Source organism: Pogoniulus pusillus, chromosome 15 (genome assembly GCF_015220805.1).
Source record: "Pogoniulus pusillus isolate bPogPus1 chromosome 15, bPogPus1.pri, whole genome shotgun sequence".
NCBI lineage: Eukaryota > Metazoa > Chordata > Aves > Piciformes > Lybiidae > Pogoniulus > Pogoniulus pusillus.
In genome coordinates, this window is record NC_087278.1 from 2,217,633 (window position 1) to 2,233,348 (window position 15,716).

Genomic DNA, 15,716 nt, shown 5'->3' on the forward strand with positions numbered 1-15,716 from the left:
AGTGCCCTCAGCATCCTCACAGCCCTCCCTTGGACCCTCTCCAGCAGATCCCTGCCCCTCTGCAACTGGGGAGCCCCAAACTGAACACAGTATTCAAGATGAGGTCTCAGCAGAGCAGAGTAGAGGGAGAGAAGAACCTCCCTTGATCTGCTGGCCACACTCCCCCTAATACACCCCAGGCTCCCATTGGCCTTCTTGGCCAGCAGGGCACATTGCTGTGCCATGGGGAACTTGTTAGCCACCAGCACCCCCAGCTCCCTCTCCTTGGGGCTGCTCTCCAGGTAATAGTCTCCAAGTTTCCAAAGCTTTGAGGGATCAGTAGCAGTTTAGAAAGAAACAGGACTGATTTTAAAGGTATAAGGAGGAAAAAATCCCCACAAAGCTGTGTTCTTGTTGGTTTCTCTGGTTAGAGAAACCATAGTGGTTTTAAGCTTCATTATGGGTTGCCTTTGGTCATAGAGTCATAGGAGGGGTTGAGTTGGAAGGGACTTTAAAGGGCATCCAGTTCCAGCCTCCCTGCTATGGGCAGGGACACTTCCCCCCTAGCCCAGGTTGCTCAAGGATTCATCCAACCTGCCCTTGGTTCCTGTCTGGAGGTGTTCATCCACAGCCTCCCTGGGCAACCTGTGCCAGTGTCTCACCAGCCTCACTGCAAAGAATTTCTTCCTCACCTCCAGTCTCAATCTTCCCTCTTCCATGTTCAGTATCCAGACTGCATCTCCCCTGGCACAACTTGAGACTGTGTCCCTTTATGATAGAATCAACCAGGCTGGAAGAGGTCTGGTTGATGGGACAGGGCTGAGTGCTAGGTTGGCCTGGGTGAGCTTGGAGCTCTCTTCCAACCTGCTTGATTCTGTGGTTCAGTGAAAGGGAAGCTGCATTGGGACAGTTGGGATCCAGTGGGAGCTGCCCATCCCCTGAGCAGCTCATTGCTGTCTGCAGCTGCCTGCAGGGAGGCTGTAGCCAGGTGGGGTTGGGCTGTACTGCCAGGCAGCCAGCAACAGAAGAAGGGGACACAGGCTCAAGCTGTGCCAGGGCAGGTTCAGGCTGGCTGTTGTTAGGAAGTTCCTGCCAGAGAGAGTGATTGGCATTGGAATGGGCTGCCCAGGGAGGTGGTGGAGTGGCCATGGCTGGAGGTGTTGCAGCCAAGGCTGGCTGGGGCACTTAGTGCCATGGTCTGGTTGGTTGGGCAGGGCTGGGTGCTAGGTTGGGCTGGGTGAGCTTGGAGCTCTCTGCCAGCCTGCTTGATTCTCTGATTCTGTGTTTCTGTGAGTTTTGTTTGACATGTGAGATCCATACAGGATTTAAGAGGTGTCAGCTACAAGAGGGAGATTGACTTGCAGCATAACAGCTGTGGGCAGAGCACCTGGCACTGCTCCAGCAAGCTGATGTAGCTCCCCAGTGATCGTTGCCATCCCTCTGGGTTCCTGTCATGATACTTAACCTAAAGCTGTGATTGCCTCTCTCTTGTGTTCCCAGACAGCTTCATCCTGGCTCTGTTCAGCCTGGAAAAAAGAATCATAGAATGCAGTAGGTTGGAAGAGAGCTCCAAGCTCAGCCAGCCCAACCTAGCACCCAGCCCTGCCCAACCAACCAGACCATGGCACTAAGTGCCCCAGCCAGGCTTGGCTTCAACACCTCCAGCCATGGGCACTGCACCACCTCCCTGGGCAGCCCATTCCAATGCCAATCACTCTCTGCCAACAGCTTCTTCCTAACGTCCAGCCTAGACCTGCCCTGGCACAGCTTGAGGCTGTGTCCCCTTCTTCTGTTGCTGGCTGCCTGGCAGCAGAGCCCAACCCTACCTGGCTCTGGAAGAGACCTTAGGGCATCCATCCAGCACCTGAAGTGGGCTGTGAAAAAGCTGGGGAGGGACTTTTTAAAAGGCTTGTAGGGAAGGGGAGATGGATTGGAGCTGCAAGAGAGGAGATTTAGACCGGAGATTAGGAATGAGAGTTGGGGCTCTGCAGCCTGGAGAAGAGAAGGCTCCCAGGAGACCTTGGAGTGGCCTTGCAGGACCTGAAGGAGGCTACAGGAAGGCTGGGGAGGGACTATTGACAAGGTCTGGTGATGAGAGGAGGAGGAGGAATGGGTTTGAAGTAGAAGAGGGGAAATTGAAAGTGGATGTGAGGAAGAAGTTGTTTGCAGGGAGAGTGCTGAGACACTGGCACAGGTTGCCCAGGGAGGTTGTGAGACACTGGCAGAGGCTGAGGGTGCTGAGACACTGGCACAGGTTGCCCAGGGAGGTTGTGAGACACTGGCAGAGGCTGAGGGTGCTGAGACACAGGCACAGGTTGCCCAGGGAGGTTGTGGAGCACAGAAGCACAGAATGTGATCAAAGATCACATTCTGTGCTTCTGTGCTCCACAACCTCCCTGGAAGTGTTCAAGGCCAGGTTGGATGAGGCATTGAGCAACCTGGGCTGGATGGAGGTGTCCATGCCCATGGTAGGTGGTTTATAAATGGATGATCTTGAAGGTCCCTTCCTACCCAAAGCATTCTGTGGATCTGTGACTCTCTGAGCCTGTTGTTTTGGGCTCAAATGGAAAGGCTGCAGAGCTTTTGCAGGCAGGGCTGGGGGCAGGAGCTCTCTGCCTGTCAGAAGGAGCACAGAGGGCTGAGCTGCATCGTGCAGAAGGCAGATCCTGGTCTCAAGTCCTGCCCTCTTGGAAGCTCAGGAGCCTGCACAGACAGATTCCATACTTGCAGGACGTGTACACCATCATCGGCTCCTGCTGACAGCTTCAGTCAGCTGGCACAAGAAGCTTCACAACCCGAGGCAACTTTTGATTATCCATAACTTAAATGCTTTAGCATTCTGGAAATGAAGATCTGCAGCTCCAACTTGGCACGGGGCTGTGTGGGAAAGCAGCAAAGCACAAGGCACAGCAGAAGGCGAGGGGAGTTCAGGCGGTGTAGCCAAGGAGACACCCAGGTGCATCTCAGCCACTTCTCTGCTGGCTGGGGCTCCCCAGCCTCTTGGAGCACATTGCTTTGCTCTTCCTAATGGCATCTAGGAGGGGGTGTGGAGGTGGGTGTAGTGCCAAAGCCAAGCTGCTGCTCCTGAGAAGCCAGGACATGTCACTTAAGAGAAGATAGATGCTGGTTGTGGCTTGAGATTGCAGGTTTTGGGCAGAGGCCAACGTGGAGGTTTGAGTACCCAAATGCAGAGGCTGTGATGATGAACTTGCTCCTTTTAGCTTGCTGTGGGCTGGGGTAATTATGGTCCCTATCATCCAGGGCTCTGCTAGAGGCACAGCCTTATCAAACCCTCTCTCAGGTGAACATTGGATGTTTCAGCAGCTAAATACAAGCACAGATCCAGGCTGGGTGGGGAGTGGATCGAGAGCACTCTTGAGGAGAAGGGCTTTGGGGGTGTCAGTTGATGGCAAACTCACCACCAGCCAGCAATCATAGAATCAACCAAGCTGGAAGAGAGCTCCAAGCTCAGCCAGCCCAGCCTAGCACCCAGCCCTGCCCAACCAACCAGACCATGGCACTAAGTGCCCCAGCCAGGCTTGGCTTCAACACCTCCAGGCACAGCCACTCCACCACCTCCCTGGGCAGCCCATTCCAATGCCAATCACTCTCTCTGCCAACAGCTTCTTCCTAACATCCAGCCTAGACCATTCTTCTGTGCTCCACAACCTCCCTGGAGGTGTCCAGGACCAGGTTGGATGATACCTTGAGCAACCTGGGCTGGTGAGAGGTGTCCCTGCCTATGGCAGTGGGTTTGGAACTGGATGATGTTCAAGGTCCTTTCCAACCCAACCCATTCTGTGGTTCCTGCTGCTGCAGGAGTTTTGCCAGGTTTGTCTTTCTCCATTGGCATCTCTACTACAGCTTGCAGGAACTCACCTAGGCAGGACCCATGGAGTAAAGCTGCAGGTGTCCAGAGCAGGGCCAGGAGGATGCTCAGAGGCTGCAGCAGCTCTGCTGTGAGCACAGCCTGAAAGAGTTGGGGCTGTGCAGGCTGGAGCAGAGGAGGCTCCCAGGTGACCTTCTTATGGCCTTCCAGGATCTCAAGTGGGCTACAAAACAGCTGGGGAGGGACTTTTGAGGCTGTTAGGGAATGATAGGACTAGGGGGAAATGGAGCAAAGGTGGAGGTGGGGAGAGTGAGGCTGGAGGTGAGGAGGAAGTTGTTGAGCAGGAGAGTGGTGAGAGGCTGGAATGGGTTGCCCAGGGAGGTGGTTGAGGCCCCATGGCTGGAGGTGTTTGAGGCCAGGCTGGCTGAGGCTGTGTGCAGCCTGCTCTAGGGTAGGGTGTCCCTGGGCATGGCAGGGGGTTGGAACTGGCTGCTCCTTGTGCTCCCTTCCAGCCCTGCCTGATCATTCTCTGATTCCAAGACATCACCGCAGGCGCTCTTTAGGAGACTGCTCTCTTGGGGACTCTGTTGGTTGATCACTGATTCTCTCTCTCTTTCTCTCTCTGTGTTTTGTGGCTGTGTCTCCACTCAGCAGACTTGGATTATCGCTTGCTTTTGTCTCCAACTCCTCCTGCTGAATCCTCTTGTCAAAGCCCAGAGCTCCTGCGGGAATCCGGTGACAGATGATGTGAATGACATTGCAAAACTGGTGAGTAGCTTCTAGGTGGAGCTCTTCCTGCTGCCCAGCCACAATCGATGGCTAATGGGGCTCCATTTTGAAGCAAACCTCTGCTGGGACCCTGGGAAGTGCTAAAAATAAACAGAAATCCATCAGTGGCCCTGGATCAAACCCAAAACCTTCATTGCAGAGCCAGGAGGATAGGTCACTGGAGTCAGCATCTCCTTCAGCAAGCTGGGCTGGAAGTGCATTTGTGTTTTCCTCCCTGCAGGCTCCCCTGAAGCTTGTAAGAGTCTTGATTTCATCAAACAGTCCTGGGAGTGCTGGTGGAGAACATCCACGACACAGCAATGTGCCCTTGTGGCCAAGGAGGCCAATGGGAGCCTGGGGTGTATTAAGCAGAGTGTGTCCAGCAGATCCTGAACTGTGGGTCCAGCACATCCAGAAGACTCTGTCCGGCTGATCCAGAAGAGTGTGTCCAGCAGACCCCCTAAAACTTGTCTGGGAGTCTTGATTTCATCAAGTACTCCTGTTAGTGCTGATGGTTAACATCCATGGCACAGCAACGTGCCCTTGTGGCCAAGAGGGCCAATGGGATCCTGGGGTGTGTCCAGCAGATCAAGGGAGGTTCTCCTCCCCCTCTACTCTGCCCTGCTGAGACCTCATCTTGAGTCCTGCCTTCAGTTTGGGGCTCCCCAGCTGCAGAGGGACAGAGATCTGCTGGAGAGAGTCCAAGGGAGGGCAGTGAGGATGCTGAGGGGACTGGAGCAGTGCCTGGTGAGGAGAGGCTGAGGGCCCTGGGGCTGCTTAGTCTGGAGAAGAGAAGACTGAGAGGGGATTGAATCAATGTTTATCAATCTCTGAGGGCTGGGGGTCAGGAGGGGGGGACAGGCTCTGCTCACTGCTGCCTGGCACAGGACAAGCAGCAGTGGATGGAAGCTGCAGCACAGGAGGTTCCAGCTCAGCACAAGGGACAACTTCTTGCCTGGAAGGGTCCCAGAGCCCTGGCACAGGCTGCTCAGAGAGGTTCTGGAGTCTCCTTCTGTGGAGCCTTTGCAGGCCTGTCTGGATGTGTTCCTGTGTGCCCTGAGCTGGATTGTGTGGTCCTGCTGTGGCAGGAGGGTTGGACTGGATGAGCTCTTTGGGTCCCTTCCAACTCCTGACATCCTCTGAGCCTGTGAAATAGTGCCTGGGCACAGCTTGCTTGCCATGAGGAGAAGAGATGATTGCCTTTGTGTGGTGCAGACTGGTGGCAAACACAGCTGAAGGGACTGGAACTTCTCTTTCATCAGGACAAGCAGAGGGCTTCTGAGACTGGAAAGCAGGAGGCTGAGAAATCTTACTGTTAATGGTCATAAATATCTGCACATTCTGTGCTTCTGTGCTCCACAACCTCCCTGGGCAAGCTGTGCCAGTGTCTCACCACCCTCAACCTGTGCCAGTGTCTTACCACCCTCAACCTGTGCCAGTCTCTCACCACCCTCAACCTGTGCCAGTGTCTCACCACCCTCAACCTGTGCCAGTGTCTTACCACCCTCAACCTGTGCCAGTCTCTCACCACCCTCCCTGCAAACAACTTCTTCCTAACATCCACTTTCAATCTCCCCTCTGTCACTTCAAACCCATTCCTCCTCCTCCTCTCATTACCAGACCTTCTCAATAGTCCCTCCCCAGCCCTCCTCTAGCCCCATTCAGATCCTGCAAGGCCACTCCAAGGTCTCCAGGATACCTTTTCTTCTCCAGGCTGCAGAGCCTTAACTCTTGCAGCCTGTCCTCAGAGCAGAGCTGCTCCAAACCCCCTGAGCATCTTGGTGGCACTTTCTGCTGGTTAGTTTCCAGCCCTCCTGCCCACCCTGGGCTTGCTGCTGTTAGTTCCTAACCACATCTCCAGCAGATCCCTCATTTCTGTGCCAGCTAAGAGCCACAGTGACAGGAGTGCAGCTCGTTTTGCTGACTTACTGTGCTGAAAAGAACAATAGGGGCAGGCTCTATTGACAGCTGCTGCAATTACATTCATAATGTAGAACTTTTCTTTTCTTATATCAGGCAATGTGTTTGCCTCCAGACATCTTCATTTAAAAAGAAGAGAGAAGAAGTAGGAGTGCAAGTGATTAGCAGTGCAGAATGAACTCTCTCCACTCACTTTTGTGCTCTATAGGTGTGAAATTCTGCTCTTTGCTCACCCTGGGGATAGAAAAAATAAGTGAACAAAGCTGGGATGGTTCAGTTGTTCTTTCATTGAATCAAGCAGGTTGGAAGAGAGCTCCAAGCTCAGCCAGCCCAACCTAGCACCCAGCCCTGCCCAACCAACCAGACCATGGCACTAAGTGCCCCAGCCAGGCTTGGCTTCAACACCTCCAGCCATGGGCACTGCACCACCTCCCTGGGCAGCCCATTCCAATGCCAATCACTCTCTCTGCCAACAACTTCCTCCTAACATCCAGCCTAGACCTGCCCTGGCACAGCTTCAGGCTGTGTCCCCTTCTTCTGTTGCTGGCTGCCTGGCAGCAGAGCCCAACCCCACCTGGCTACAGCCTCCCTGCAGGCAGCTGCAGGCAGCAATGAGCTCTGCCCTGAGCCTCCTCTGCTGCAGGCTGCACCCCCCCAGCTCCCTCAGCCTCTCCTCACAGGGCTGTGCTGCAGGCCCCTCCCCAGCCTTGCTGCCCTTCTCCAAACACCTTCCAGCACCTCAGCATCTCTCTGCAATGGAGAAGCCCAGAACTGGACACAGCAGTGCAGGGGTGGCCTGAGCAGTGCTGAGCACAGGGGCACAAGAACCTCCCTTGTCCTGCTGCCCACACTGCTCCTGAGCCAGCCCAGGATGCCATTGGCTCTGCTGCCCACCTGGGCACTGCTGCCTCCTCTGCAGCTCCTCTCTGCCAGCACCCCCAGCTCCCTCTCTGCCTGGCTGCTCTCAGCCACTCTGGCCCCAGCCTGCAGTGCTGCTTGGGGTTGTTGTGGCCAAAGTGCAGAACCCTGCCCTTGGCCTTGTTCAGTCTCATCCCATTGGCCTCTGCCCACCCATGCAGCCTGGCCAGGTCCCTCTGCAGGGCTCTGCTACCCTCCAGCAGCTCCACAGCTGCTCCTAGCTTGGTGTCATCTGCAAACTCACTGCTGCTGGACTCAACCCCCTGCTCCAGACCATCAATAAAGACACTGCACAGGATGGTTTTTAAGTGCTATTAAATGCTTCCCCCCAGAAGTTTTCTGGCTGTTTGACCACATTACTGGTCCTACTTTTTAATGCTGGACTCAATCTCCTGGTCCAGATATTGAACAGGACTGTGCCCAGCACTGATCCTTGAACTACCCCAACTATCTTTTCTGATTCTCAGTCTTGCCAAGGAGAAAAGCATTTGAGGTTGAGCTGCAATCTCCTGTGTTGTTTGAGAAGCTCTTGGGCAGCTACATTTGCCCTTTATTTTCCCCCTCTGGCTGTGCATGAGAAGTGCTTGGCAGGCTCTGGTGCCAGGAAAGTTGATGGTATACATAATGCATCTCCATTCTTGTAGTCTTCATTGATTTGGAACAAATTGAATCTTCCAGTGACCTTTCTGTGCTTTTTGCTGACTCTGCTGAGTCTGGAATCCCTCTAGATTGAGTATGGGAAACTTATGGGAGCAGAAAGGAGCAACTTCACTGCTTTAGCCTGCTTTGAAGTGCTGCTAGTTCTGCTTCTTGAGAAGCTGGAGAAGAAACTGGAGCACCTGATGACCTATCATGATGCTGAGAAGCTTTTAGAACCATGGAACCATAGAATGGGGTTGGAAAGGAGCTTTGGAGATCATCCAGGTCAGTCCCTCCTGCTAAAGCAGGATCACCTAGGGTAGGACACACAGGAATGCATCCAGGTGGGTCTTGAATGTCTGCAGAGAAGGAGATTCCACAGCCTCTCTGGGCAGCCTGTGCCAGGGCTCTGCCACCCTCACACCTCCTGTTGGCCAAGAGAGCCACTGGCATCCTGGGCTGGCTCAGGAGCAGTGTGGGCAGCAGGACAAGGGAGGTTCTTCTGCCCCTGTGCTCAGCACTGCTCAGGGCACCCCTGCAGTGCTGTGTCCAGTTCTGGGCTCCTCCATTGCAGAGAGATGCTGATGTAGACCATTTTTGGTATCACAGAAATCAATGTGGACCCTTTTTGGTGACACAGAAATGGATGTGGATCATTTTGGTGGCACAGAAATGGATGTGGACCCTTTTTGGTGGCACAGAAATAGATGTGGACCCTTTTTGGTGGCACAGAAATAGATGTAGACCACTTTTGGTGGCACAAAAGTGGATATGGACCCTTTTTGGTGGCACAGAAATGGATGTAGACCACTTTTGGTGGCACAAAAGTGGATATGGACCCTTTTTGGTGGCACAGAAATGGATGTAGACCATTTTTGGTGGCACAGAAGTGGATGTGGACCCTTTTTTTGTGGGACAGAAATGGCTGTGGATCATTTTGGTGGCACAGAAATGGATGTGGACCCTTTTTGGTGTCACAGAGTGGATGTGGACCCTTTTTGGTGGCACAGAAATGGATGTGGATCATTTTGGTATCACAGAAATGAATCTGGACCATTTTAGTGGCACAGAAATGGATGTGGACCATTTTTGGTGGCACAGAAATGGATGTAGACCATTTTTGGTGGCACAGAAGTGGATGTGGACCCTTTTTTTGTGGGACAGAAATGGCTGTGGATCATTTTGGTGGCACAGAAGTGGATGTGGACCCTTTTTGGTGTCACAGAAGTGGACGTAGACTATTTTTGGTGGCACAGAAGTGGATGTGGACCCTTTTTGGTGGCACAGAAATGGATGTGGATCAATTTGGTGGCACAGAAATGGATGTGGACCATTTTGGTGGCATCTCAGCAACTGCTGCTTGGGGAATGTGTGGATCTGAAAGCAAAACACCACCAAAAATCCCCCTGGGAAGGAATTTTCCAGAGTCATTTGTGTTGAAACTTGTATTTGAAAGCTGTAGGAAGAGGAAGATGCCATTGGACTGAAACCTCATGGTTCAAGCCACCTTCTGACTTCATGAATGGACTTCACCAAGGGCTGAGTGTTGTCCTTCATCATCATTTCTAGGATCCTAACAAACTGCTGGGTTCATTGGGAATTGAAACTCCATTTGGAGTAACAAAGGAGGCTTCCTCCTGCACCAAACAGAAATTGCTGCCTGAAGAACTGCACAGAAAATCAAATCCAGAGATCCTTCTGCTGGTTGCTATAGCAGCAGGACCAAAAGCAGCCAGGAGAGAATGATCTTTACCCTGAAGAAGTGGAAATGCTTTGCTGAGCAGAGTGGAGATGCTGGTTCACCTGAAGGTGTTCTTTTTGTCTCCTGCCTCCGTGGGTTTCAAACCATGGCACTAAGTGCCTCATCCAGGCTTTGCTTGATGCAGGCAGGAGCTCTTGTGCTGGGAGTTGACCTTCTTGTGGCCTGCCAGGATCTGAAGGGGGCTCCAAGAAAGCTGGGGAGGGACTTTTGAGGCTGTGAGGGAGTGCCAGAACTGGGGGGGATGGAGCAAAGGTGGAGGTGGGGAGAGTGAGGCTGGAGGTGAGGAGGAAGTTGTTGAGCATGAGAGTGGTGAGAGGCTGGAATGGGTTGCCCAGGGAGGTGGTTGAGGCCCCATGGCTGGAGGTGTTTGAGGCCAGGCTGGCTGAGGCTGTGTGCAGCCTGCTCTAGGGTAGGGTGTCCCTGGGCATGGCAGGGGGTTGGAACTGGCTGCTCCTTGTGCTCCCTCCCAACCCTGCCTGATTCCATGCTTCTATTCTCTGGTTCTAAGCTGTCCTGATGCCCGAGGTTGCTCCGCAGACTCTTTGAGCATGGAAACCTTTTTGCTCCTGATCAGTTGCTGTTTCCTCTTTGCTGGAATGCTGTGGGAGGCAGTGGTGGCACCCTTTTTTTTTTTTCTTCACTTTTTTGGCTGTTGAAAGTTTTGTATAATCCCATTTTGCTTCTCTCTTTCTTGCAGGTTGGAAATCTCCCAAATGATTATCTGATAACCCTGAAATATGTCCCGAAGATGGACAGCCTGGTAGGTACAACCACTTCCACTTCATCCCACTGCTAAAAGAAACCCAGTCAGGAGGAGCTAAAGGCTGGCCCTCATAGTTTCTACCTGAGGCTTAGTGACTTAAAAGAGTGGTTATTTGCCTTTGATTTTTGTGCTTCATTCAAAGGAGCCATGGAGAGATGTTGAGGTGCTGGAAGGTGCCCAGAGAAGGGTGATGAAGCTGCTGAAAGCCTTGGAACACAAAGCCTATGAGGAGAGGCTGAGGGAGCTGGGGGGGTGCAGCCTGCAGCAGAGGAGGCTCAGGGCAGAGCTCATTGCTGCCTGCAGCTGCCTGCAGGGAGGCTGTAGCCAGGTGGGGTTGGGCTCTGCTGCCAGGCACCCAGCAACAGAAGAAGGGGACCCAGGCTGAAGCTTTGCCAGGGCAGGTCTAGGTTGGATGTTAGGAGGAAGTTGTTGGCAGAGAGAGTGATTGGCATTGGAATGGGCTGCCCAGGGAGGTGGTGGAGTCACCATCCCTGGAGGTGTTGCAGCCAAGCCTGGCTGGGGCACTTAGTGCCATGGTCTGGTTGGTTGGGCAGGGCTGGGTGCTAGGTTGGGCTGAGTGAGCTTGGAGCTCTCTTCCAACCTGGGAAACCTGTGCCAGTTTCTCACCACCAACAACTTCTTCCTCACATCCGCTTTCAGTCTCCCCTCTGCCACTTCAAACCCATTCCTCCTCTTCCTCCTCTCATTCCCAGATCTTGTCAGTAGTCCCTCCCCAGCCCTTCTGGAGCCCCCTTCAGCTCCTGCAAGGCCACTCCAAGCTCTCCTCCAAGCCTTCTCCTCTCCAGGCTGCAGAGCCCCAACTCTCTCAGCCTGTGCTCAGAGCAGAGCTGCTGCAGCCCTCTCAGCATCTTGGTGGCCTCCTCTGCACTGCCTCCAACACTTCCATGTCCTGCTTGTGCTGGGGGCTCCAGAACTGCCCCCAGGACTGCAGATGGGGTGTGAGGAGAGCAGAGCCAAGGGGCACAATCCCCTCCCTTGCCCTGTGCCCACACTGCTCTGGCTGCAGCCCAGCACAGGGTTGTGTCTGGGCTGCACTCACCCTGCAGGCTCCTGTGGAGCTTTGCATCAGCCCAGACCCCCAGGTCCTTTTCCTCAGGGCTGCTCTCCAGCTCATGTTGAGCTTTTCATCACCCCAGACCCCCAGATCCTTTTCCTCAGGACCTGATGCTGTCTCTCTGCAGCCTGCAGTTTACTTTTACCAGTGGATTCCAACCTTTGTTGCGTGAGATGGGAAAGGGACCCAAGGTCTCAGCTGTAGATGGTTAAAGGTAGGAGGGTGAATGCAAAGCAGATGGGAAGGCAGTGTAGTGCACCTAACAGGAGCAGACTGACCCAGTCCATTAAGCAGAAGGGTTCTTGCATTATGCACTAGCTGGAGGCAGCTGAGTGGTTTGCAGAGTGGTCTCGTGCAGACCGAGCTGTGTGGTGGAGCCCCAAGGTTAAAAGGCAAAGCTGACAGCAGCCAGGGATGAGCTCAGAAGAGGACACAGAGCATCAAACTTTTAGGCAGTTGTAGGAAGAAAAAGCTAAGTAAGGACTTGAAAGTTAAGTTCTTGCCAGAGAGAAAGGCATTGGAATGGGCTGCCCAGGGAGGTGGTGGAGTCGCCACCGTGCCTGGAGGTGTTGAAGCCAAGCCTGGCTGGGGCACTTAGTGCCATGGTCTGGTTGGTTGGGCTGGGTGCTAGGTTGGGCTGGATGAGCTTGGAGCTTTCTTCAAACCTATTGCTTCTATGAGTCTATGATTGTTGTGAGGGTGCCATAGAGTTGTGTGATAGGACAAGGTGGGGGTGGTTAGAAGCTGATGGGAGAGTAGGTTCGGATTGCGCCTTTGGAAGAAGCTCTTCAGTACAAGGGTGGTGAGGCTCTGGAGTGGGTTGCCCAGGGAGGCTGTGGATGCTCCCTCCCTGGAGGTGTTCTAGGCCAAACTGGATGAGGCTTTGAGCAGCCAAGTCTAGTTGAGAGGTGTCCCTGCCCATGGCAGGGGGTTTGGAAGTAGATGATCATAGATTCTATGATCCTGCTGCGGCAGGGGAGTTGCACTTAATGATGAGAGGAGGCTCAGGAGAGGCCTTTTTGCTCTCTACAACCACCTGAAGGGAGGCTGTAGCCAGGTGGGGTTGGGCTCTGCTGCCAGGCAGCCAGGGACAGAAGAAGGGGACACAGCCTCAAGCTGTGTCAGGGCAGGTCTAGGCTGGCTGTTGTTAGGATGTTGTTGTCAGAGAGAGTGATTGGCATTGGAATGGGCTGCCCAGGGAGGTGGTGGAGTGCCCATGGCTGGAGGTGTTTAGAAGAGGCTGGCTGGGGCACTTAGTGCCATGGTCTGCTTAATTAGAAGGGTTAAGTGCTAGGTTGGACTGGATGATCTTAGAGGTCTTTTCCAACCTGGTTAATTCTATGATTCTGTGATCCATGAAGGTCCCTTCCAATCCCTATCATACTGTGAGCCTTTCATCTCCAAGGTCCCTTCCAGCCTAATCCATTCTATTGACGATTTGATGATGATGATGATGATGGTGACTACCTGGATGCCTCATGGAAGTCAGGTTTGCAACTGGCTTAGACTCATGGAATTGGTTTGGATTGAAAGGGACCTTTAAAGATCATCAAGTCCAACTCCCCTGCAGTCAGCAGGGACATCTCCTTCTGGGTCAGGTTGCTCAGAGCTCCATCAAAGCAGAGCTTGAATGTCTTGAGGGCTGAGGGAAACCTGTTCCTGTGTTCCACCACTCTCACAGTAAAGAGCAAAGCTGGTGATGAGTCTGGAGAACAGGGCTGGGGAGGAGCAGCTGAGGGAGCTGGGGCTGATTAGTGTGGAGAGGAGGAGGCTGAGGGCAAACCTCACTGCTCTCTGAAAGGAGGTTGCAGTGAGGTAGAGGTTGGGCTCTTTTCCCTCGTCTCAGGAGATAGAAGGAGAGGAAAAGGCATGAAATTGTGCCAGGGGAGGGCTGGGGAGGGAGATGAGGAAGAGTTTGCTTGCTGCTTCACCATCCCTGGAGGTGCTGAAGAACCATGTGGCCATGGCACTGTGGGCCATGCTTTCATGGCCACGCTTGGACTCAGTGGCCTTAGAGGTCTTTTCCAGCCAAAAGCCTTCTGTGGACTTCCAAATTTTACAGCATCACAGACTCACAGGATTTCTTAGATGGGCAAAGACCTTCAAGGTGATGGAGCCCAACCATTACTTTCACACTGGCAAGTCCTTGACTAACCCAAATCCCTCAGCACAACCTCTGACCGCTACGGTTGGAAAGGACCACCAGGATCAGAGCCAGACCCAACGCAGAGCTAAGCTTCCACGGCCCCTTGCAAGCAGCCTCACATCCCTCAGCTCCAGCACTGGGGTAGGCAGTGAGCTCGCTGAAGGGATGGCACAGCTTGCTGCTGCTGAAGAGCAAGCCTGGAGCTCTGCTGGAGCACAGCTTTGTAGGTCAGGATGGTTCCCTGCGAGGAGCCTCCCACGCCTGTGCTCAACCACCGGAGCGGCGAAGCAGATTCCCTGCTGGAATTGCCAGCTGCTCCTCGAGGAGAAGTGGCAGAGCTTCTGCTGGCTCCTTGCAGAGAGGAATGCACACCCACAGGAGCTGGCAGGGGAAGAGTTGCCAGGTTTGCAGTTCAGGGTAAACCAGAACTTCTCTGGCCCTGTTTCTACACCAAAAATGGGTTGGGTGGGGGAGGTTCTGCTCCACGTCTGCTTGGTCAGCAGTGTGCCCTTGTGGCCAGCAGAGCCAATGGCATCCTGGGCTGGCTCAGGAGCAGTGTGGGCAGCAGGACAAGGGAGGTTCTTGTGCCCCTGTGCTCAGCACTGCTCAGGCCACCCCTGCAGTGCTGTGTCCAGTTCTGGGCTCCTCCGTTGCAGAGAGCTGCTGAGGTGCTGGAAGGTGTTTGGAGAAGGGCAGCAAGGCTGGGGAGGGGCCTGGAGCACAGCCCTGTGAGGAGAGGCTGAGGGAGCTGGGGGTGTGCAGGAGCCTGCAGCAGAGGAGGCTCAGGGCAGAGCTCATTGCTGCCTGCAGCTGCCTGCAGGGAGGCTGTAGCCAGGTGGGGTTGGGCTCTGCTGCCAGGCACCCAGCAACAGAAGAAGGGGACACAGCCTCAAGCTGTGGCAGGGCAGGTCTAGGCTGGATGTTAGGAGGAAGTTCCTGGCAGAGAGAGTGATTGGCATTGGAATGGGCTGCCCAGGGAGGTGGTGCAGTGCCCATGGCTGGAGGTGTTGAAGCCAAGCCTGGCTGGGGCACTTAGTGCCATGGTCTGGTTGGTTGGGCAGGGCTGGGTGCTAGGCTGGGCTGGGTGAGCTTGGAGCTCTCTGCCAGCCTGCTTGGTTCTGTGATTCTATGAAAGGGAAGCTGCATTGGGACAGTTGGGATCCAGTGGGAGCTGCCCATCCCCTGAGCAGCAGTTGTTGGGGTTTGTGGCACTGGAAGGGGTTTGGAAATGGGTTTGTGTGATACTGAGAGTACTTAGGGGTTGTTGAGCCAAGAGCTTCATCTCTGGCAGGCTCTAATGATCCTGAGGCATTTTCAACCACTGAAGAAAGTGGCTTCACATGTGGAACGAGTTCCTTGAACATCCCATTAGACATGTAACATTTAGGGCCCCAGTGTTGTTTGACATCTTTGTTGGCAGCATGGGCAGGGAGATTGAGGCACCCCCAGCATATCTAGGGGTGACACTGAGCTGTGTGGTCTGACTAACAGGCAGGAGGGAAGGGATGGCATCCAAAGGCACTTGGACAGGCTTGAGAGGTGATCCAAGCCAACCTCATCAAGTTCAACAGGGAGAAGTGCAAGGTCCTGCACCTGCAGCCTCAAGCACAAATCCAAGCTGGGCAAGGAGTGGCTTGAGAGCAGTATCAAGGAGGAGGACTTGGGGCTGTCAGTTGGTGACAGAGTCAACCTGAGCCAGCTCAGGTGGCTGGCAGCCCAGCAGGCAGCTGTGTGCCTGCTGCATCCAGAGCAGGGAGAGCAGCAGCACAGGGAGCAGTGAGCAGAGCCTGCCCCCCCTCTCCTGACCCCCAGCCCTCAGAGATTGATAAACATTGATTCAATCCCCTCTCAGTCTTCTCTTCTCCAGGCTAAGCAGCCCCAGGGCCCTCAGCCTCTCCTCACCAGGCACTGCTCCAG

General features: G+C 54.1%; 1 protein-coding gene across 1 annotated transcript in view; it reads left to right on the plus strand.

Annotated features, from left to right (window-relative positions):
- Positions 1-15,716, plus strand: part of KITLG (KIT ligand) — an 80,781-nt gene that overhangs the window by 38,570 nt on the left and 26,495 nt on the right. The window contains exons 2-3 of the mRNA XM_064154937.1: positions 4,463-4,576; positions 10,513-10,575. Coding sequence (XP_064011007.1) covers positions 4,463-4,576; positions 10,513-10,575 — 177 coding nt within the window. The remainder of the gene's footprint in view (positions 1-4,462; positions 4,577-10,512; positions 10,576-15,716) is intronic.